This window comes from Vitis riparia, chromosome 5, assembly GCF_004353265.1.
Source record: "Vitis riparia cultivar Riparia Gloire de Montpellier isolate 1030 chromosome 5, EGFV_Vit.rip_1.0, whole genome shotgun sequence".
NCBI lineage: Eukaryota > Viridiplantae > Streptophyta > Magnoliopsida > Vitales > Vitaceae > Vitis > Vitis riparia.
The window spans coordinates 1,181,175-1,205,195 of NC_048435.1; the positions used below are offsets into that span (position 1 = coordinate 1,181,175).

The 24,021-nt window shown below is 34.2% G+C and overlaps 2 protein-coding genes across 5 annotated transcripts; both read left to right on the forward strand.

Annotated features, from left to right (window-relative positions):
• Positions 1 to 6,201: 6,201 nt before the first annotated feature.
• On the forward strand, positions 6,202 to 13,296 carry LOC117914565 (ATP-citrate synthase beta chain protein 2). 4 transcript variants are annotated; one of them, XM_034829931.1, is made up of 17 exons: positions 6,202 to 6,331; positions 7,508 to 7,626; positions 7,729 to 7,831; positions 8,835 to 8,900; positions 8,989 to 9,112; positions 9,301 to 9,435; positions 10,013 to 10,073; positions 10,182 to 10,258; positions 10,801 to 10,956; positions 11,065 to 11,193; positions 11,328 to 11,460; positions 11,563 to 11,690; positions 11,882 to 11,987; positions 12,095 to 12,180; positions 12,275 to 12,336; positions 12,499 to 12,783; positions 12,937 to 13,296. In XM_034829931.1, exons 2-17 carry the CDS (start codon positions 7,527 to 7,529, stop codon positions 13,010 to 13,012), a joined length of 1,827 nt encoding a protein of 608 aa, XP_034685822.1. In that variant the 5' UTR covers positions 6,202 to 6,331; positions 7,508 to 7,526; the 3' UTR covers positions 13,013 to 13,296. The 4 variants fall into 4 exon arrangements, with proteins under 4 accessions (XP_034685822.1, XP_034685819.1, XP_034685820.1 ...); XM_034829928.1 differs by having other exon boundaries at positions 6,205 to 6,331; positions 12,095 to 12,172; positions 12,267 to 12,336; XM_034829929.1 differs by lacking the exon at positions 6,202 to 6,331 and adding an exon at positions 6,384 to 6,640 and having other exon boundaries at positions 12,095 to 12,172; positions 12,267 to 12,336.
• A 1,204-nt stretch (positions 13,297 to 14,500) lies between these two features.
• LOC117914378 (phytochrome B) lies at positions 14,501 to 23,130 on the forward strand. The gene is made up of 4 exons (XM_034829691.1): positions 14,501 to 17,040; positions 18,022 to 18,829; positions 19,696 to 19,989; positions 22,306 to 23,130. Exons 1-4 carry the CDS (start codon positions 14,973 to 14,975, stop codon positions 22,523 to 22,525), a joined length of 3,390 nt encoding a protein of 1,129 aa, XP_034685582.1. The 5' UTR covers positions 14,501 to 14,972; the 3' UTR covers positions 22,526 to 23,130.
• The last annotated feature ends 891 nt before the right edge of the window (positions 23,131 to 24,021 follow it).

A 24,021-nucleotide genomic window follows, 5' to 3' on the forward strand; every position in this document is an offset into this window, starting at 1 on the left:
CTCAAGGGCGGCTTGTAACTTACAAATATGGAAAACATCTGCTTTGTTTTTTACAATAAAGAAGCGTTTTCATTTTTAGACTTTCATGTATTAGAGAACCTTTTATTATTTCTAAAAATAATTTTTAAAATAATTATAAAGCTTATGTTTGGTTCCAAAAAATATTAAGAAAAAAAAAATTGTTAAAAAAAAGTTTTTTTTTCCGTAAAAATATAAAAAATCAAATTTAATTAAAATTATTTAAAAATTTATATATTTTCAAATTATTTTATCTTTTTATTAAAAAGGTAATGTAAATGAAATGAATTTGAAACGCACATAAAAATGATTTATTGACTTTAATTTTTTTTTTTTACATTTTTTTCTTTTTATTAAATTTTTTGAAACAAAGCATAGCTTTATTTATTTTTAATTAAATTATAAATAATTTATCAAATATATTTAAATGACAATAACGGTCTAACTATGTATCATATTTTCCCTTAACGAGAACATGAAAAAAAATAATATTTTTTCAATCAAACAAATCTTTTACATTAATACATGTGATAATGTTTGGTGTACAATCAACAATATCTTTTTTAGTTAGTTTCTTCAAAGCGAACAATGAGTATACCTATAATAAGGTGTGTTCGAATTATTTTTTCAAGTCCCTCCCGAAACTTAAATATTAGTCCAGAACAAATATATAATAACTTTTTATGAGACTTATATCCGAATTTGGTATTGATAGCTTTTTATTTTGATAAAGTTTTAATATTTCATGTATTTCTTTAATGTTTTAATTTGATTCATAATTGACTTTATGAATAATAGTTTGAGCTTTAAAATTAGATATTTACATTAATGATCACTCATGTCTAATAGTTAAGAACATTTATTACTTGTACAATGAATATAAACGTTGTTTGAATAGTTTTTTATCTATTTAATATTGGATGAGAAATTAATTTATATATGGACGAGGCCCATAATAATTATTTTTATTTTATTTTTTATTATATAATATAAACCGTTGCCCCATCATAACCATTAACGTGATCAATAATTAAACATGTGAGATGATTTGGATTCCAGAAATAATTTTCACTATGATAGGGGTAAAAGAAGACATAAAAAATTTGATTGAAAATGACAAAATTATCTTTTTAATATTATATTTGATTTGTGGCTTTGAAGTAGAAGTAATTATGTTGGTATGGAGTTAGACTTTTATATTAGAAAATTATATTTAAAAAATATTTTTATCAATAATAAAAGTAAAAAATATTATTTAAGACAAAAATCGGAGAAAATAACAAGTGCCTTGCCATTAACACATTCTTTTCAATATTGTATTTGTGGGTTGAATTCAGAAAAGAAAAATAAAATAAAATAAAATAAAATGAACCGTGATTCTCAAGTGGGTATGTGTCACATGCAACGATGAGTCACAATCATTTCATCAGTTTTGAAGCAAGCGTTTGTGGTTACGTGGGTTCCACGTATGACAATGAACTCCTTTAAATACAATTTGTTTGACAATTTAATTATTTTTATATATTTTTTCATAAATAAATGAATATATATTTTTGCCCTTTTTGACTCTTTTAGCCCTTGTCGTCCTATCAACGTTGCCTTCGAAGTGGGAAAGTGGAAATTGGGGAGCGATTCTTTAGACACCATGAACCAAGTGAAATTACATCATTAGTCAATTGTGGATAACGTGTGAGCACTGAGCAGCACAACGGCGGACCAATGCCCCATAGATTTTGCTAAAAATATAATAGGTAGCGGGAATTCAACCCACACAGGTTACGTTTGGTTCCGAAAAATAATAAAGAAAGAAAAAAATATAAAAAAAAATTATTTTTTCTTGGTTATCCTGTAACAAATTAATATAATTAAAATTAATTAAAATTTTATATATTTTTAAATTATTTAATTTTTATATTGATGAGTTAAAATAAATAAAATGAGTTGAAATAATAAAAATAATAATTTGTGAATTTTTAATTTATTTTTTATTTTTTTATTTTTCTTTTAGATATATATATATATATTTTGTATTTTCTTTTAAATTTTCTATAACCAAACATATCTTTAAGTTTTCAGATAATTAAATAAATTTTTACTTTTAAAAAATAACCCTTAAAACTTCCTGTCACTTTCCTTCATCACAGGTGAATATTGACTTGGGAATTTGACAGCTTCCTAAGTCTGCCAAAATGAAATCATTTCGTGTCCTCTTGAGGGAGGTTTTAGCCCATTGGAGTTAGCCCCTTTTTTTGAATTTCAATCATATACTACTATAAAATAGATAAAGTGTATAATTTAACAACGTATTTCTCATTATGGGTAGTTGAGAGAGGCTGGGATGATGGACTGCCCTAGACTGCAATGACCCGTTCAACAATGGCACCACCCCAAACTCTTTGTCTTTCCAAATAAATAAATAAACAAAATGTTTTAATATATCATAATTTGCCAATGTTTATACCTCGTGGCTATTCTTTTTTTTTAAAAAAAAAAAATTAGGTGTCTTTTATTTATTTATTTTATATAATTTACTAATTATTTTATTATTTTTTATTGTTAAAATTTTTGTTTTTATAATTGAAGTTTTGAAAATAATATATAATAAATTGTTTTTATTTTTTATTTTTAAAATTTAATAGCAAAAAATAAGGAATAAGAATTTTGGGAAGCTAACGCCCCTATTCAACCACGTCTAGATCAGCAAAATTAGTGCCATTTCCATAAATATTGAAAAATTAAATACACTCATTAAAAAATCATTAATTTGTTTTTGTTTTTGTTTTTTTGTTTTAAGTTTAAAAGTGCCTTTCACAATAATTTTTAAATTTTTTTTTGATAAAATATTAGGCATTTGATAAAATTTTAAAAACAATTTAATTTTTTTTTTAAAATCACTTATAATATTTTCTAAATAAACATTTAAATACATTTGACATTAGATTTACAAAGTGTTAATAGTTTTTTAGTTTCTTTTATTTAAATATACAAAATTTCAAGTATTAAAAACGTTAGAAGCTTTTACTAAATCACTTAAAAACACTTCATAAAAAAACATCTCTACTAAAATTACTTTGAACAAAAATACTTTTAAATGCAGACTAAGATAGTAAAATTAGAATAATAATTAATTTTTATAAAATATTCATAATAATGATTTATGATATTTATTTTTAAAAATACAAATCAAGGGTATATTTGATAACTATTTTAAAAAACAGTAATGAAAAATAGTTTTTTGAAAATTATTTTATAATGCTTTATAGAATAAAAATATGTTTGAAACCTAAAATGTTTTTAATATTTTTAAATATGTTTTAATTCTTTTTATTATTTAGTATTTTATTTTTAATCATTGTATGTATTTATATAATTATTTTTTTTAAAGCAATATAAAAAAAAAAAAAAAAAAAAACAAACTATCATTTTTTTTAAATCCTATGTACCATTTACAATAAATTTGAATCTCGGGGAAACCATTTTATGATTGAAAAAAAAAATGGTAATAAAATGTTACATCATTTTTATTTGTAATAATCATTGACCCATAAATAATTTAATTTATTCACCTAGAAAATATAACGTCACAATCACCCATTATTGACGACCCTTTCTCTTTTTCCTTTTTCCTAAAAAATAAATTCTATTTTTTTAATAACATGAGACTAAACCTTGACTTGAATTGACTCAATATACCCTATTAAGATATTTATTCAAAATATACTCTTTAATATTATAGTGAATTTGGGATCATAAAATCAATTATTTTATTTATTTATTTCAACTATCAAATAATAAATTACAGAGATATTTATAATTAATTATAACATCCAAACAAACAGAAATGAATAATGACTTAATGTTTTTCTAAAATAGGTAATAACTTGTTTGGGGTGCACAATTTTAAATCTTGTTATAAATAGAAGAAGGTTAGAGTGTTTGATCAATACTATAGTAGTGGTATCACAAGCTTTATATAAACCCTCAAAAAAACACAAATAAAGTATGTGCACATAGACTTACTTTCTCTTACAAATAGTTAAGACTACTTTTATATGACTTAAGTTTCGGAGGGGCGTGCCCAGATCACTCGTCCGAACATTCTATTGTACAGGTAATATGTCTATCTAACTCTAGTACTGCTTGACAAATCTTTTAAAAGACACAAAGTAGGGAACAAGTTCGCTTGACTTTGGTGAGGCTAGACGAATCGAACTCTAATTAGTTTAACATCAACACCTTTCACTTTTTTTTTTCCTTTTTATTTATTTATTCATTTTTAAATTCTATTTTTTTTTTAATAATATGAGATTGAACCTTTACTTGAATTGACTCAATATACAATATTAAGATATTTATTCAAAATATACTCGAATTTGGGATCATAAAATCAATTATTTTATCTATTTATTTCAAATATCAAATAATAAATTGCTGAGATGTTTATTATTAACTCTAAGATCAAAACAAAGAGAAATGGATAATGACTTAATGTTTTTCTAAAATAGGTAAAGTTTGGGGTACACAATTTTAAATTTTGTTATAAATTAGATGCCCCAAAATTGGGATTTTTCTATAAAAGCATCCTACAGTCATTTTGTCTTCTTTTATTTTCCTTCCCCTAGTTTGTATACCATTCAAAGTTTTTTTGATAATGATTAGAGGAGAAGTTTTTGGTTTTTAAAAAATCTTAGGATGTTTGGTAAAATTTAGAAAATGCTTTTAAAAATTTTAAAAATCATATTATTAAAAAATTAGTTATAGTATTTTCTACGGAAGCACTTGATCGTTGATTTTCCCAAAAATATTTTCCAAGAAAAATATTTATACTAAAAATATTTGGAGTAAAAATAATCACAAAAGCACTCTTAATTTTTTGAATTTTATTTAAGGATTATATTATACCTTCCAATCAAATATTTATAATTTATAAGAGTTTGTTTGAAATGACAAGCCCTTTTTAGCCTAAAAAGTGTCATTGAAAAAAAATTAAAAGTCATTTTGATGGTGATTATACAAAGTGTTTTTAACTTATTTTAATACTTAATTTTTATTATTATTTAAACATTAAAAATATTAGAATCGTTTTATGAAATCACGGTGAAATACTTTTAAATATTGAATTTTTTTTTAAATTTAAAAATTTGAAAAATCACTTATGGTGTTTTTTGAAAAACATTTTGAGATAAGATACTTACATTAAAAAATACTTCAAACATTTATGCTACATTGATTTATTGTCTCATATTTATTATATTTTAATTCTAAAAATTTAAGACTAATGGAAAATTGTTTATTCTTAATAACAAATTTTAAGTAAAAAAAAAACATGTTTAACAAATTTCATTTTTAAGAACTTGTTTTAGAAACATATTATTTTTGATTTTTTTTTTTATATTTGGGTTTTTAAATAAAATTTTGTTTCTAAAAGGTAAAAAAATATTCTTTACTATCATTTTGTTGAGAGCTATTTTAGAAAACAATGAAAAAAAATGCTATGATCATGTTTGGTAATTGTTTTCAAAAAGAGTTTTAGAAAATAATTTTTTAATATTTTGTAAAATAAAAATATATTTGAAACCTAAAATGTTTTTAATACTTTTAAAAATAATTTTTATATTCAATCATTTATTTTTAATTATTTCAGGAATTTGTATAATTGTCTTATAAAATAGTTTTTAAAAAATAATAAAAAACATCTTTTAGATGTTTTACGAAAATATTGTTTTTTTATTTATTTTAAGAATAAAAGATAAAAGGTAATTTTTTGATCGCTAAACATGGCTTTTGCCCCACGTTCAATTGCCAAAGGAAAATTGCGTTTTCCCTGGTTTGTTTTTGTTTTTATTTTTGGGTAAATTTAGAAAAATGTTGGCAATATCTGAATTTTCTATGCATTCAAAGGCATTTTCATTTGCAGGTGACAATTATCTTTAAAGGATTTTTTTATACTTTCTCCAAAAATTTCCAATTTTCATTCTTCAGGGTCAAGCCACCCTCCCTCCACCTACCCCCACCAGCGACCAATACTTTCTCTCTCTACTTTTTCTTCCTTCCCCTCTAAACTAACACTGGAATCGTGGGGTATAGATTTGGTGTTGCAAATTATAATGAATGGATCGTGAGCTAACTAACTTGCGCCACGTGATCATCTCACCCCAGCCTTCTTCTGCCTCTCGGTATTGGTGGGTGCAGTAGTAGCTGTGCTCACCCGTCTCTCTCTATAAGTACCTTCTTTTTCTCTCCATTCCTGTCGCATTTCTTTGCCCTTTTTTATAATCCTCCACTTACCCCTCGCCCACCCCCACCCCTACAGGTACTTTTCCTCAATTCCTTGTTTTGAATCTCTGAATATACTCGAGTCTGATCCCAGATCTGGTGTCTTGTTTCGGCTTTCATTTGATTCCGATTCCTGTTCGTTTCTGAGTTTCTTGGCGTTTGATTTCGGTTGGGTTCGTTTTTTGTTTCGATGGTTTCGAGGGGAGGTGCTTTGGTTTGTTGTTTCGTGGTGGAGTCAAGAGAAAAAACAAACAAACAAACAGTTTAAATTTAGTTGTATAAAGTGGTAGATCTGCTTGTTGTCTGCATTGCTGCTTTTGCTTTCCGTATTTGCTGATTCGCTGCGGTACTGGGCGTTTCAATCGAGTTTGTTAATGGGTTTTTCGTATTTCGGTTAATTGTCCCGTAGATCTCCTTTATTTCATCGAATCTTTCTCTGCTTCATGTTGTTTAATATTACTGATGGGGTTGTTTTCATTGTTGTGTAATTTGAGTAGCCATAGCTTCTGAACGTTAGAGACTTGAGGTTTTGTGGGAATGGCTTGTTTGTCTTGTTTCTAGGTCCCAAACTCTTAGGATCTGCTTGGTACCGGAACATCATTTCTCTCTCATTTTTCTGGAGGGGGTGGTTGCATTCTTATGCATTTTTTTTTTTTTTTTTTATGGATCTTGTGCTGGGATCTTGTCGCCAATTCCATCTAATGCAGAACAGGGAAGATTGGTGTCACATGTTGTTTGCCCATATTGACAAGGATATGTTGTTTACAATACATAGCCCAAAAGCGGGCATGTGCTATGCAAGGAGAATTTGAATAGTGTGGGAGATACCAAATCAGGGTATCCCTTAATATAAGAGACTCATAGTAGCATGAAAAGAAATTATATCTTGAAATTTCATCAAGGAAATGATCAAATAGTGTAGGACAAAATCATTGAATTCCTTGATATAGCAGACGAATTGTAAAAATTAGATGTTCAATTGCTATTCATGGATGATCTTAAGAAATATACGTGCTTTTAGTTTTATCTCTCATTTAGGGTTTGAAAAGAATTTGTTGAATCATGTGATGCAATCCATTGTCTTACATCTATGCATGTACATTGGAGTAGTGATCCCTCCAAATGTTATTCTGCTTGTCTGGTAGACCCTTTATCTGTTAATATGTTTTCTGCCAATACTAAAATATCAGTGTGATACTGAATCTACTGACAGGTTTCTCTGAGACCAAGCCATGGCTACTGGACAACTATTTTCCCGGACTACACAAGCATTATTCTACAATTACAAACAACTTCCCATCCAGCGGATGCTTGATTTTGACTTCCTTTGTGGTGTGTATAGCCTTTCCCTTCTTTTTTTCTTTGGAACAAGTAATCGTTGGATCTTAATAGAGGCACTGTCATTTACGTTATTATCTCTTGTTTATGCTTTAGGAAGGGAGACACCTTCAGTTGCTGGAATTATTAACCCTGGTTCTGAGGGGTTCCAGAAACTCTTTTTTGGTCAGGAGGAAATTGCCATCCCAGTACATTCATCGTAGGTCTTCTTTCTATTATTCTGTTCCTGTGTTTTCTGTTGTTATTCTGTACTTGAACTTCAAAATTTGAAAGTGTTACATATGTAGATGTAGGTTTATCTTATTTCAGTGAGATTGACTGGTACACTTCCTTAGTTTTTTTGGACTGTATGACTTGCTATAATATCGTACATTTAACTAATAAATAATTTCTCTGGTCATCTAAATAACAAAACAGAATTGGGTCGGTCTTTGGGTGCCCTTTTCTCTTTATATATAATACTGTGTTTTTACCTATCAAAAAATCTAAATGACAAAAACAGAACTAGTTAGATTCTATTACACTTTATGGTTTGCTATAGCATCAGAAGCAAAATTCATTGAGCCTCAAATTATTAATACTAATTTGTATGAATATGATGGTGGTAAACTCTGTAAATTGTAGATCTTCTAGACTTGGTAGTTATGTGTCATAGCCACTTTAAACTGATAATAACTTACCAGTTGCCACTGAATGATTCAAACATTTTAAAAAATTATTGTATTTGTATGTTTTTGGTGCTAATAGTATTTATCATGTGTTCATCGCTTGTGCCCGCTGTGTTAAGTGTCTCTTGGTAAGTCCTTTTTTTTGCTTATAAAAGAAAATGTTTTCAGTGCTAAAAAGTTGACTTTAGTGAACCATTTGCTCAAGTGAATTAAATTCATTTGATTGTAATATTTTAGTATTATTAGCATAGTGCTCTACAGGAGTTTATAAAATCTCTGATGTCAATATGTTAGTATCACAACTTATATCTGACGCATTTTATTTCTCCAATTCATAGCCAATATGTCCTAATATCAAAATAATTTTAATCACCTGATGAACTTTATAATTTATACACAATAGTTTTGTAGCACTCTTCAATTGACTTAGTAAAAAATTTCTACTTCATCAATACTGCCTTGTTGGATCTGAATGTTAACGTTTCTTATCTTCATCTGGATTCCCCCCCCCCCCACCCCTTTTTTTTTTTGCAGCATTGAAGCAGCTAGTGCAGCACATCCTACTGCTGATGTTTTTATAAACTTTGCATCATTTAGAAGGTCGGTACTGATTTATTTAATCATATTTTGGAGTACAGAAGTTCTTTATTTGTGTTACATACTAATTTTGTAATTAATATATCTCCAGTGCTGCTGCTTCATCCATGGCTGCTCTGAAACAGCCTACCATTAGAGTTGTGGCTATTATTGCTGAAGGTGTTCCAGAGGCAGACACCAAGCAGTTAATTGCATATGCACGGTCAAACAATAAGGTTGTAACTGATGAAATGTTATTTTCTAAGTTTGGCCTCAATTCATAGCTCTGATACATTTTTGAATGGCAATGAATCAGCTGAGGAAAATGACCAAGCAGTAAATTAGAATTGGAAACATATTGCCCCCACTGGAAATGGTCCTAGTTTAGCTTTATATTTAACCTTAATATGGATGGTCTTCACAGGTTGTTATTGGCCCCGCTACTGTTGGTGGTATTCAAGCTGGAGCCTTTAAGATAGGGGACACTGCAGGAACAATTGATAATATCATTCAGTCCAAACTTTACAGGCCTGGCTCTGTTGGTTTTGTTTCTAAATCTGTACGTATTTATTCGTTGAACTTTATTTGCTTTGATTCCATATTTCTTATGTAAAAAACCTGGTTCTAGCCTTCACTGAAATGAATATGGTAACTGGTGATACTTCCAAATACAGATAGAAATCAAATAACAATTTCATATCTTTTATTTTCAAATACAGTCATAAATGGTGTGGAAATAACTATAACATCTTTATGGTTCAAGGCCTAATTTTATGGTGCAATTATATTAGATAGAGCTCACAGAGGTGACTATTATGCTGCACCTAACCAGTGCAAGTTGCCTCGAGTTTGTGTGACAATGTGTGCCAATCCATCTGGCAAATAAACTGGTATCATCAAAGAATTTTATCAGTTACTAAATGAGATTGTGTCCTACAAATTGAAAGAGTGAGATTTAAATTTTTCTATGTACCATAAAAGAGTGCTTATGCTGTTATCATTGAAGCAGTTTCCTTTTTAACTGCTCAAACACTTGGTGACAATCCCTTTTATGACAATGCCATGTTCGTAGAGTAGCACTCTATGCTGTTTCTTTATGGATCCAAGAAGTAATTTTTTCCCTTTGACAACTGCAGGGTGGCATGTCTAATGAACTATATAATACGATTGCCCGTGTCACAGATGGTATCTATGAAGGTATATATATATGCTGGCCATTTTGTTTAGCGTTATCTTCATAATTGCCTCAAGGCATGTACATTTGGGTTGAAATATAAATTGGGTACTTTTTTGGAACGTCTGCAGGTATTGCAATTGGAGGAGATGTGTTCCCAGGATCTACTCTTTCTGATCATGTTTTGCGGTTTAACAACATCCCACAGGTATTCTAGTGTTTGCAGTCATTCCCCCTGAGGCACACCTGCCAAAAGTTGCATTTTGCATGTTTATTTTTTTTTCCCTCCCCACTTGGAAAGCTATTATTTGTTGTATAAATAGGCATTGCATGCTTGACCTCAACTGTAGGTAATGCAAATGGTGACAAACCTGTAGACTCTCCAAAGTGTCTATCCCTTAGTAGCTTGAAAATAGTTCATAACATTGTGCCTACTATGGTACTTTTTGTGGTGAAATTATGCAGATTCCAAACTATCATGACATGCCCATATTTAAAGTGCAGCTAACCAAAGATTTAATTAGGTGTCTGGAGTTTCTAGTACTTATATTATGTTTCAGCATCTTTGGACCTCAAAATTATAAGCCTACCAAGAAGCAAGACGTAAAAAATCTAATTTGTGAGCTTGGTCCTACTTTGGGATTTACACTATGAGTGCAAACATTATGCATCCTCATTCCACCTTCATAAACATCATGATTGATTCCTCGAACTCTAATTCTAGCAACCTGATTTTCTGATTTGACTCAGGTTAAAATGGTGGTTGTACTTGGGGAACTTGGTGGGCGAGATGAATACTCCCTAGTTGAAGCCCTGAAACAGGGAAAGATTAACAAACCAGTTGTTGCTTGGGTCAGCGGAACTTGTGCACGGCTCTTTAAATCAGAAGTGCAATTTGGTCATGCGGTGAGCTATTACCTCAACTTTATTCAAACTGAACTGTTTTTGCTGTGGTACCTTGACTACTAGAAAGGAGGTAATTTCTCTAATTTTGCTTGACATTATCCAACTCAGGGGGCCAAAAGTGGTGGTGAAATGGAGTCTGCACAGGCAAAGAATCAAGCACTAAGTGAAGCTGGTGCTGTTGTGCCCACTTCATTTGAAGCATTTGAAACTGCAATTAAGGAAACATTTGAGAAACTGGTAAGTTTCTGAGTACCTTGACCTATTTTCATGTCTATGACTGAGCCTTTTCCCCATATCCATTGCTTTCCCTAAATTTTTCTTCATCTCCACCACTTTCTTTGCTTAGTGTGTTTTGATTGCTTTTCTCTTAGCATGAAGAGGGAAAGATTACTCCTGTGAAGGAAGTAACGCCCCCGCAAATCCCTGAGGATCTTAACACTGCAATTAAGAGTGGAAAAGTTCGTGCTCCAACTCATATTATTTCTACCATCTCTGATGACAGAGGTATGGTTTGAATCCTGTTATGTTTTTGTTCAGCATTCTGATGTTTGGTCACTTAATTGGGAATTCAATGGCCTTGAATGTTTTGTGCTTCTCAATTTCCAGGTGAGGAGCCATGCTATGCTGGTGTACCAATGTCCTCTATTGTTGAGCAAGGTTATGGTGTGGGCGACGTTATCTCTCTCTTGTGGTTTAAACGCAGCCTTCCACGTTACTGTACTCACTTTATTGAGGTAGATTTCTCTTACTATAGAGCCTTTAATGAATCCTTCTCTTTTTTTTTTCATTAGAAACTTGTTTTTTTTTACTATGCTTATTTAGCTTACATCATTTTTTCCCTTTTCCCTTTTAATTAAACATGTCTTTTGTGGAAACAAAATTGTGTTATAGCTGTTGTCTTACTAATGCATATGACCTTGTTCAGATCTGCATCATGTTATGTGCTGATCATGGCCCCTGTGTCTCTGGTGCTCACAACACTATTGTTACAGCAAGGGCAGGAAAGGACCTCGTATCCAGTCTTGTCTCAGGTAAATTGTAGCAATTATGTTTCATTTTTATTTAGATGGAGGGATCATATCTTCATTGGAAATGCTGTAGTGTGGGCTTTTGTGAACTGATTTTATAATGGAAACAGGCTTGCTTACAATTGGTCCCCGATTTGGTGGAGCTATTGATGATGCTGCTCGATACTTCAAGGACGCTTATGATAGGGGTCTTACAGCTTTTAATAGGCAAAATCTGGGTAGTCAAAAGATTCTTTATGTCTCTTCACTAGATTCTAAGTATTTATGCATTGACTTGCCAGGGTCTTACGGCTTATGAGTTTGTTGAGGACATGAAGAAGAAGGGCATTCGCGTGCCTGGCATTGGACACAGGTATGGAATTTCCTTGATTGTCATTATGTTTCTCTAAGTTGTGCAATAATACTAGAAAAAAATTGTTACATGGGATTGGATTTTTCTTACTTTTACATTCGTTGTTCTTCAATTTCATGATCCTCAAAATGACAAACTTTTCTTTGTCTTTTTGTTGAAAAGGATCAAGAGAGGAGACAACAGAGACAAGAGAGTCGAACTTCTCCAACGATTTGCACGCACTCATTTCCCCTCTGTGAAGTACATGGAGTATGCTGTTGAAGTTGAAACATATACCCTCTCAAAGTCAAACAACCTGGTCCTTAATGTAGATGGTGCTATTGGATCCCTCTTCTTGGATCTCCTTGCTGGCAGTGGAATGTTCACCAAGCAAGAGATTGACGAGATAGTCCAGATTGGATATCTGAATGGACTGTTTGTGTTGGCTCGTTCCATTGGTCTGATTGGGTAAGTTGGCTTACACTTCAGAGTCCCTTTCCTTTCTACCTTTCTGGTTTATTCTCTCCCTCCATTTCTACCTTAAACTTGGATCACTGCATCATATTCCACTTCAAACGCATAGTTTCCTCTGATTGGTTTCTTCTTAATTCAAAACCTCAGGCACACTTTCGACCAGAAGAGATTGAAGCAGCCCCTATACCGTCACCCATGGGAGGATGTCCTCTACACCAAGTGAGAAACTTACAGATTGCCGACACAATGGGTACCTGCTTCCAACAAGCATTTTTCCCCTTTTAGAAAGAGTTTGTGAGCTATTTGTTGGAATGATTATTCTGTTGTTAGACTAGTATTTGTGTTGCTAGTAGCCAGCTGAACACTTTCTTCCCTTGTAAGTTCTAATTAAAAAGTTTATCAAGAGAGGACTCTCTACCATTTAATAAGGAAAAAAAGAAAAAAGGTTGTTGATGTATCCATAAAATTTTAGGCTCTCCAAATAATATCACATGATTCCAAGTGAAATGTATCTGCAATATGAGTATGACAAAGAAGGTTGTCCATTGTGGGAGACTTCAGTACATCAGATAAGGTCACTCCAATCCCTCCTTTTGTTTCAAGGGGCTGGAATGGACCCTTGTCCCACACACCCACCCACCCCCTCCTTACATGATGTGCTACCAAGCATACCCTCATCTTCTAAGCCACAAATATTCCAAATCCTTAGAATTATACCAAAAATTTTATTGTATTGTTAGTTCTTGGCTTACCATTGTAACCATTGAAATTGAGCTTGGAGAAGTTATAATGAACAATCTCAATTAAAATAAAAGCCTTCAGAGTGGCGTAAATGAACTCAGAGATGCAAGGCATGTAAAAAAGACGACCAATAGATGTATAAAAATAAAACACAAGCACTCTGAGCACTCTCACAAAGGACACTTTGAGGGCATAGACCCTTCCTTACACTCTAATTCAAGCCCATTATTCAGTAAATTACACGTGAAGATGTCATTATTCATTGAACACACTCGATCGTACTTATTTGTACGATCCTGTACGAGTTTGATCTTGAAACCATCTTTAGCATATCAGAAGCGCTCCATATAGGGCCATAAACGTGAGCAAGTGTGGGGGTAAGTAGGTAGCGAAGAATAATAGAGCGGAAAGCTTCACCAGTCAAATTTAAAGGTGCCTGAGAATTTAGAGTGAAGCATTAAAAGGCAAAAAAAAAAGAGGAACATTGAACGAGGAATGATGGGTCTTTTCAATCCAGCATATTGAAAAATTGCTTGCTACTTGTAGCATTACACCCCCTTCTTGAAAAGACTGCATCTCCTTGTCCCTATCCCTCTCCGCTACCGCTGGAGTAAAATATTTATCATTTCGCTAAAATTATAACAACCACTCATAAATAATATTCCCCAAAAATAGCAAACAGAGATCTTGCCTTTTCTGCCCATAAGGATTTAAATGTAAATAAAAATGTTTTTACAAGGATCATTTATTAGATGATTGTTCATAAATGATGTTTGTTTGGGTAGATAGAAAAACCTTAATTTAATTCCATTTAAAGAAATAACAAAAGTGGTACTTTCTTGGGAAAAAAAAAAAGAAATAAAAGAAGTATCTTGCTATCCATATCCAAACGTTTAAAAAGGGGAGAGTGAATGTGTGATGGAATAAAAAATAAATAAAATAAAATAAAATGAAATGCTGAGAGACGCAAGGAAAATCTGTGTGAATGGCTCGGAGTTTCCAAACCCTAATTGGAACCATTGGAACCATTGAAAGGGCTTCTTTTTTGTAATTCAACAGCAGTAGCGGTAGCTCTCACCAAGTAAAAATCCCAGGAAAATGAAAAAGAAAGCACCGGAAAGGGCAGGAAAAACAAAAATCCAAAGCAAGAAAATGGTCACGTCCATGGCCCAAAAGGAGCCCATTTGCTACAAAGATCATCGGACCAGTTGCGTTCTCTTCACACACGCAGAGAGCTTTTTTACAACTGTTGAAAGGGTATCGGAACCCAAACAAGAGCAGTGGCACCACCACAGCTGCTACTCCGTCAATCATCGTGTCCGCCTCCTCCTTGATCTGTTCTGAGACTTACCCATTTATCAGAATTGCTGAATCTTCATACCCATTTCTCTTTTTTGATCTATAATTTTGGAAAGCTGAGAAAGGTGTCGAGAGTCTGCGAAATGAGTTCAGGAAACAGAGGAACGCAGTCGCACCACCAAGCTCAGTCGTCGGGGACAAGCAATTTGAGAGTTTACCACACTGATTCAATGAGCAAAGCCATTGCGCAGTATACAATGGATGCTCGCCTCCACGCCGTATACGAACAGTCCGGCGAGTCCGGTAAGTCATTCGACTACTCGCAGTCGGTTAGAACCACAACGCAATCGGTCCCTGAGCAACAAATCACTGCGTATTTATCGAAAATTCAACGGGGTGGCCATATACAGCCCTTTGGGTGTATGCTTGCGGTCGATGAGGCCACTTTTCGGGTCATTGCTTTCAGCGAAAATGCCCGAGAAATGCTCGGTCTCACTCCGCAATCGGTTCCGAGCCTTGAGAAGCCCGAGATCCTCCTAGTAGGTACTGATGTTCGCACGCTTTTCACTCCCTCGAGCGCAGTTCTCCTCGAAAAGGCGTTTGGGGCTCGGGAAATTACGTTGTTAAATCCCGTGTGGATTCATTCCAAGAATTCTGGAAAACCCTTTTACGCAATTTTGCATAGAATTGATGTGGGAATTGTAATTGATTTGGAGCCTGCAAGGACTGAGGACCCTGCTCTGTCCATTGCTGGGGCGGTGCAGTCGCAGAAGTTGGCCGTTCGAGCCATTTCCCATCTTCAATCTCTTCCCGGTGGTGATATTAACCTTTTGTGTGAAACTGTGGTTGAGAATGTGAGGGAGCTTACTGGGTATGATCGGGTCATGGTTTACAAATTTCACGAGGATGAACATGGTGAGGTCGTGGCTGAGAGCAAGAGGTCTGATTTGGAGCCTTATATTGGGTTACACTATCCTGCCACGGACATTCCACAGGCTTCAAGGTTTTTGTTTAGGCAGAATCGGGTTAGGATGATCGTTGATTGCCATGCCACGCCTGTTCTGGTGATTCAAGATGAAGGGCTTATGCAGCCTCTATGCTTAGTTGGTTCAACCCTTCGGGCTCCTCATGGCTGCCATGCTCAGTATATGGCCAACATGGGTTCAATTGCCTCATTAGCGATGGCTGTCATCATCAATGGAAGTGATGAGGAAGCTATTGGTGGGCGAAACTTGATGAGGCTATGGGGCCTGGTTGTTTGCCATCACACATCTGCTAGGTGCATTCCATTTCCTCTTCGATATGCCTGTGAGTTCCTAATGCAGGCATTTGGACTCCAGTTGAACATGGAACTGCAGTTAGCATCGCAATTGTCTGAGAAACATGTTTTAAGGACCCAGACTCTCTTGTGTGACATGCTCCTTCGTGATTCCCCTACTGGAATTGTTACCCAAAGTCCTAGTATTATGGATCTTGTGAAGTGTGATGGAGCAGCACTTTATTACCAGGGGAAGTATTATCCAACTGGGGTGACCCCGACTGAAGCCCAGATAAAGGATATTGCAGAGTGGTTATTGGCAAACCATGCGGATTCAACAGGTTTAAGCACTGACAGTTTAGCTGATGCTGGCTACCCTGGGGCAGCCTCACTTGGTGATGCAGTTTGTGGAATGGCTGTTGCTTATATCACTTCAAGAGATTTTCTATTCTGGTTTCGGTCCCACACAGGAAAAGAGATCAAATGGGGTGGTGCAAAGCATCATCCAGAGGACAAGGACGATGGGCAGAGGATGCATCCTCGTTCTTCATTCAAGGCATTTTTAGAAGTGGTCAAGAGTCGGAGTTTGCCATGGGAGAATGCGGAAATGGATGCAATTCATTCTCTGCAGCTTATTCTGCGTGACTCTTTTAAGGATGCTACTGATGGAAGCAATTCTAAGGCTGTAATGCATGCTCAGCTCGGGGAGCTAGAGTTGCAAGGGATGGATGAGTTGAGCTCTGTTGCAAGAGAAATGGTTAGGTTGATTGAAACTGCAACAGCTCCCATATTTGCGGTCGATGTTGATGGCTGCATAAATGGTTGGAATGCAAAGGTTGCGGAGTTGACGGGGCTTTCTGTTGAGGAAGCTATGGGGAAGTCCTTGGTTCATGATCTTGTTTACAAGGAATCTGAAGAAACTGTTGACAAGCTTCTTCATCATGCTCTACGAGGTAGTCCTCTATCTCCTAAAATCTTTTGTTCCTGCAAAACTCACAAGTTCATTAATGGGGGCCTTTTATTTCCTTTGGAAATGAAGTAGCTATATTTTGTTTTCCATTTCATTTGAAGGCAAAAATCCATCATAAATAATTAAACTTTTTGGAAAGATAAATGATTTGGTAGGCAAAAGTAGGAATCAGAAAAGTAAAAATAAAAAAAATCTAAAGAGAATTTTTGAGATCCTGAAAATTAAATTATGCATGATATTGAATGCAGTCATTCAAATACTATGAATACCCAAAATAACTAATTTGATATGCTAATAATGTACATGGGAATGATTTCATTGTACTGGCTCTGAATGGCTTCTGAGTCAAGAGCATTAATTAAATGAAATAAACCTATGAAAAAAAAAAATTCAAAATATGTAGATTGTTAATGAAGTTCTCTGAATTTTATAAGGGAAAGCCAAGTAATTGTGGTTTTTTTAATCTACCAAAAAAATTAAAAAAGAACCTGTTACATGTTACCTTGATGTATGTGCATCTAATTTATGTGAGAGAAGGATATTTTGATACATCACTGTATGCCTACCCCAAAATTTGTTTCCACTAAAAGTTGGATAAATTTGCACTGTACTCTCCAAAACAAACTTACTTGATGCCTTTTTATGTGGTTGCTTATGTCAACTTTGTTATATCATGTTTTTTCCAGTGCATCTAGGACACTGATACATTTCCACTGTCCAACACAGGTATGAGGTTGCCAAGGGCCAATCTTAAAACAAAATGAATAACGGGTGTTAGTGTTGAAAATGATGTTTTACATGGGAAAAAAAACAACTATAATAAGAAATCCTTGTTCCATAGTTGAAGGAGTGATAGTTTAATTCCTGGTATTAGTCAGCTATGAAATTGATATGTGTTGAAAAATAATAACTCAGTGCTGGATTTTGAAAGTTAATTGGTTTTACTTAATTTTAATTGATGCAGGTGAAGAAGATAAGAATGTAGAGATAAAATTGAGGACATTTGACTCACAACAGCATAAGAAGGCTGTTTTTGTGGTCGTTAATGCTTGCTCCAGTAGGGATTACACAAATAATATAGTTGGAGTTTGCTTTGTTGGTCAGGATGTTACTGGTCAGAAAGTGGTAATGGACAAATTTATCCATATACAAGGTGATTACAAAGCTATTGTACATAGTCCCAACCCTTTGATTCCTCCTATATTTGCTTCAGATGAGAACACAGTTTGCTCTGAGTGGAACACTGCCATGGAAAAGCTCACTGGGTGGAGCAAGGGGGACATCATTGGGAAGATGTTGGTTGGGGAGATTTTTGGCAGTAGCTGTCGGCTGAAGGGTCCGGATGCTCTGACAAAATTCATGATTGTGTTGCACAATGCAATTGGAGGGCAAGACACAGACAAGTTTCCATTTTCCTTCTTTGACCAGAATGGAAAATATGTGCAAGCTCTTTTGACGGCAAATAAGAGAGTTAATATTGAGGGCCAGATTATTGGTGCCTTCTGCTTTTTGCAGATTGCAAGTCCTGAATTGCAGCAAGCTCTCAAAGTCCAAAGGCAACAGGAGAAAAAATGCTTTGCAAGGATGAAAGAGTTGGCTTACATTTGTCAGGAAATAAAGAACCCTTTAAGTGGCATACGTTTCACTAACTCTCTTTTGGAGGCCACTGACTTAACTGAAGATCAAAAGCAGTTTCTTGAGACTAGTGCTGCTTGTGAGAAGCAGATGTCAAAGATCATAAGGGATGTTGATCTGGACAGCATTGAGGATGGGTGAGTTTGTTTTTATTTATGGGTTTATATTTAAATGGACGAAATTCAAGAAGCAATTTTTTCTGCTCCTTTGGGGTGCTAAATTCTGAGACATGTCTGTCTGTCTGGAAGGTATAGCTTTACCTATTTTTATTCCTCTATTGAATCCCAAGGGGATGTAGATCTATGCAAGTCTGTTTGCTTTTTCTCATCTGTAACACCAACAAGGAAAGAGAAAATGAAACAAGCTAGAAGAAGAGTTTGTTGGCTTGGTTGATTAATGGAATAGTGCAAAAGACAATAGAAGAAATGCCCTCAAATCTGGTCTGTAACTTCCAGATCAGTATCAGATAGTACGATGTTGAAGTAATTATGTTTTTAAAATAGGTTGGAGAGATTCATGTGATAAATGAACAGTTACTGGAAGGGCTGGGTGAACCCTGTACCATTGTGTCAACCATTATTTGACTCAAACAGTTACACGATTGCCTCAACTCAACAAAATCTTATCTAAACTATTTTGGGTTGCCTGTCTGAATCATGTTTTGGTATTCCATGTCATCTAATGTCATTGTTAAGATAAATGTTTGTTGTTACATATAAAAATTGTTTAGCTTTGATATTTCAAGCTAGGATTTGTTAACAGCTGGCAGCCACTAAATGAAGACGTTGAAGCTATAAACAAACAGCAGATGGTTTGTTGTGGATCTTTTGTTTCATGTTTTCAGTTGCATAGAACTTTTGATTTAGGATATTGTTATCCTCCCTCTCACTCCCTCTCTCTCATTTGCTCAAACATTTCTACCATATTCAAGTGCTTAATTGTAATGCTTTTCATTCAAACCTCTTGCCTAGTTTTTCTAATTTTAGTTGTCTTCTGGTATTAGTTCACTGGAGCTTGAGAGGGCTGAATTTTTACTTGGAAGCGTCATAAATGCTGTTGTTAGCCAAGTAATGATATTGTTGAGGGAAAGAGATTTACAATTGATCCGGGACATTCCTGAGGAAGTCAAAACACTGGCTGTTTATGGTGATCAAGTAAGAATTCAACAGGTTTTGGCTGATTTCTTACTGAATATGGTGCGTTATGCACCATCCCCAGACGGTTGGATAGAGATTCAAGTTCGTCCAAGATTGAAGCAAATTTCTGAAGAAGTAAAACTTATGCATATTGAATTCAGGTATGCTAATCTCATATCCTGTTTTCTGTGTGTTTTTCTTGTAAGCATTTTCACCACAGGAGAGAATCTTTTAGTTACAGGTGCTATTTCTGTATAACCATTGAAACATGCTGGTGGCAACTATAGGTCATAGTTTGCATGTGAAAGGTGCATTGGAGCAGTTATAGTCAAGCGGCAGCTAAAAGTTGTGGTTAATGGTTTCAATGAGAATGGCATATAAAATTATAGCAATACTTGATCTATACCACATATGATATAGGATATAATTGCCTTTTTTTTCTCGTTGCACTTCTATGGAAATGGCATTAGAAAAGTTAAATGGAAAAAAAATGATAGTGAGAATTATTAGGAAACTGTCATCTTATCATGTCTTTTTTGTATCGATTTTCTAGTTTCTGTCTAAAGTTGCTTGCACTTAAGTTAGACCAATTTCAAATAGTATTTGGTTTCCCAGTGATGTTTGACCTTTCTCTCAAGTGATAGCAAGACAAGAACTTTACCACCTAGATTTGATGGTCTCCATAACCAACCAAGATATAGGTTTTACTTAGATCATCTGGGGAAAATGGAGTTGGAGAACAGGGAAATCTTATTCAATTGTTAATTTTGTAATGTTGAATGACTACAGTTTCATGATGTTCACTTAAATTAGTTTTTGAAAAAACCATCTAATTATTCAAATCTTTGTTGCAGAGTATATATATTATACACCCTTTGGTTGAATCATAATGACTTGCAATTTTTACACCATCTTGGGACTATTCAGAGTAATTATGAACTTTATTGGCTTGAAGGGCATTGGTAAATTTAAGAGAACTGTCGGGCTCACAAAGTTACTAGTTGGGCATCGGGGAATGCAACAGTAGATCATGCTGGACAGTATTATGTGCTATTCCAGTAAGTTCAAGGAACGGGTCTGGGTCTCTTGACAAATTAGGAATATGATTGTATAGATTTAAGGGTGGGTTGAATGAACTGTGGGGGGTGGGGGGGAGGAGGTTGTCACCATAGATATCTACTAAGGGTGGCACAGATATAAGGACAGCCGAGCAGGATTGGTGATCTTTGGAAATGATTTTTGATCTTTAAGTATAGCACATCTTGGTTAGAGAACAACATTTCAGGTTCTTCTCATAAGTTATGCAGTGCTAGTTATTTCAGTTTCTTCTCATAAGTTATGCAGGTGCTAGTTATTTAAGAGTAATGCAGTTGTCAAGATGAATTAGAATCTAATTCTTTGATTGGAGTCATGGATTAATGCATTGAGAGAGAAATTCTTTGATGGGACCAACACTTCATAGATCTAGTTAAGCCTATCTGTGATATCTAATTGGTTGTTCAGGTGCTAGCCTGGTTCAGCCCAAGGTTCTTTGATTTCCCCTACTGGAAAAATACAAATGATTTTTTATTCTCATGACATCCTATTTTTAGCCTGACTTTTGGAGAAAGTTTTCTAAAACCAGTTAACCAACAATTTTTTTAGGCATTTACCCTTTTCTAGCATGTAGAGCAGAAAATAGTTCTGAGTTAATGGAACCAAACATGCTCATGGATTCATGGTTAGTTCAAGATCTTTTTTTTTGAGTCTGAGTTTAATTGATCAATAAATGGAGGTATGCTGCGTGTGGAGACCGCTTTGAATAGCAAGAGATTTTGTAAAATTTTGGAAATATATGAAGAACTTAGATAAGCCTGTAAATGATAAAATCAATATATTCAGACCCACCCATATGTAAAGACAACCATGTGAGCCAACAGTATGCTCCAAGACAGGTGGAAACTCTAATGAAGTCTAATTGTTATCCTAATAAAAACTGTATGAATGTTAAACACTTGAATAGTGGTACAAAATGTTGACCAAAAAGTCATGGATGTAGATCCTTTTTTTAATAGGTGAATTAGAGATACTTTAGATAGGCACCAATCAAAAAGGGAGGTGCAACCCACGTTCTTGTAATTGATTTATCATTCTTTCTTTCTCGTGAAGAGAGTAATAAATTGATTTATCATTCTTTCTTTCTCGTGAAGAGAGTAATAAATTAAAGCAAAATTTGCTTGATTTAGTACAAGAATTTTAATTTATTATTGTTGGTAGTATTGATCTATGGTAAGTTACCTCTTACTTAAAGAAGAAAGTCAAGGGCTAAGCGTATTGTCCAAAAAAATGGTCTCAGGCCAAACTATTAACATATACAGAAAGAAGCATGTGATAGTCACTTGTAAATTGCAATGAGCAGAAACTGTTGCTTATATTGTTTACCTTCATGTGATAATATGCTGGATATTTGAGTTGCTAATATTGTGTTTTTGATGAAGGATGGTATGCCCTGGTGAAGGTCTTCCTCCTAATCTGATTCAAGACATGTTCCATAGCAGTCGTTGGATGACTCAGGAAGGTCTAGGGCTGAGCATGTGCAGGAAGATCTTAAAGCTCATTAATGGCGAAGTCCAATATATCAGAGAATCAGAAAGATGTTATTTTCTAATCAGCATAGAACTTCCTATACCTCGCAGAGGCTCAAAGAGCGTTGACTAGGTTATTGGCACCAATGACTCTCCAAACTTCAGGCCCTTCTCGCTTCAACTTCAGATGCAACTTCTGGCATACAAAACCCATTTAAAAGCTTCAGGCTCAATACAAGAGTCACCCAGATGGGCTAATGGGTATTCAATAAAACTACTTCAACATCCATTTTGGAGTGTTTCGTCCCTGCTGTGTTCCAACACACTCTAATATAATATACACCCTGGTTGATTTCACATCTCAGTGTAGTCCTAAAGTGTTCTCAGGAACCGGGTTATGCCAGATCCTACTGCAAGGGTGTGCCTCAAGTGATCCATCAACAGAGTCGGGGTCAGGGGTCAATTGCAGATTCTTTGATAACCGGGTTTGCACTTGCAGGTAAATCTGAGTAGGGTTTCTGCCTTACGCATGTTATACTAGATAGAATATTTGTATTATGTCCTCTCAAGTTCTCCAAGAGTGGCTGTACAATATCTACTTCTTCAGGTCTAAGCTATTCTTTTTCTTTCCTTTTTTGGTGTGATAAAACAAATTCTCTTACTCTATGCTTCAAGATTATGTAACATGAGTACTAATAATCTAATCTAAATATACTCTAATTCCCCATTCTATGTTTATTTTCGATTCATCAGTTATTTTCATCCATCTTCTATTGTAGAATAGCTTGGGATGCCTCACAGGTTATCTTTAAGAGTTTTATATTTGTTATGTTATGCTACATGTTGATGTGGGAACTGTCACTTGCCAGGGATTATGAGAGGGCAAGTTTCATGAGGGATATAGTTCAAATCCAAGTTTTAGGTGGGTGCAATAACCTTCATTCAAATTTCTCAATACTCAATAGTTCTGCTTGATATAGCTTTCCAAAGAGGTGTTTGAATAAAACTTCCCAACATGGGTTTCATACTTAACATGATTTTACAATTCGTTAAGATAAAATCAAGGAAAATTTTAGGTTACTAAATTGATACTGATGTAGTATGTGGCTTATATTGAGTGAAAGACATGGAGAAAAAGAGGCAAATGCTAGAGGGGAGTGGAGTGACGACATTTGCCATTCAAGCTTGTATTTTTATTGTTGAGGGTGAATGATAGGTTGGGGGATGTGTGGGGGGGTGGGGGTGGGGGTGGGGGCGGGGGGCAATGTCCCTCTGCGGTATGGTTCAGGGGTATTTTTTGAATTTCATTACCTAATGGTTAGTATAAATACCCTTTTGTATAACCCTAATTTGAGATATAGTAAAAGTCTTTTTCCTTGTTCCTGTGGACGTAGGTAATCTGTCGAATCACGTTAAATTTATGTGTTTTTCTTTTTGTTTTTCACTAATTTTTCACCAAGAATTGTTGCACGAAAATCAACATATACATATCGAAAATGCATTTTGGGATGTTGAAATATACAAGATCAAGATATAAACAAGTGAGATTAGATACAAAAGAATGAGACCAAAGTTTAAAATGATTGGATTTGGGTTTAAAATAATGAGATTGAATGCAATGATCCACTC

Coding starts and splice junctions, on each gene's coding strand:
- LOC117914565 (XM_034829931.1), top strand. CDS start 7,527: ATGGCTACTGGACAACTATTTTCCCGGACTACACAAGCATTATTCTAC. Junction 10,957..11,064: donor AAGTGCAATTTGGTCATGCG/GTGAGCTATTAC, acceptor TATCCAACTCAG/GGGGCCAAAAGTGGTGGTGA. Junction 11,691..11,881: donor ACTGTACTCACTTTATTGAG/GTAGATTTCTCT, acceptor GACCTTGTTCAG/ATCTGCATCATGTTATGTGC.
- LOC117914378 (XM_034829691.1), top strand. CDS start 14,973: ATGAGTTCAGGAAACAGAGGAACGCAGTCGCACCACCAAGCTCAGTCG. Junction 17,041..18,021: donor TCTTCATCATGCTCTACGAG/GTAGTCCTCTAT, acceptor TAATTGATGCAG/GTGAAGAAGATAAGAATGTA. Junction 19,990..22,305: donor CTTATGCATATTGAATTCAG/GTATGCTAATCT, acceptor TTTTTGATGAAG/GATGGTATGCCCTGGTGAAG.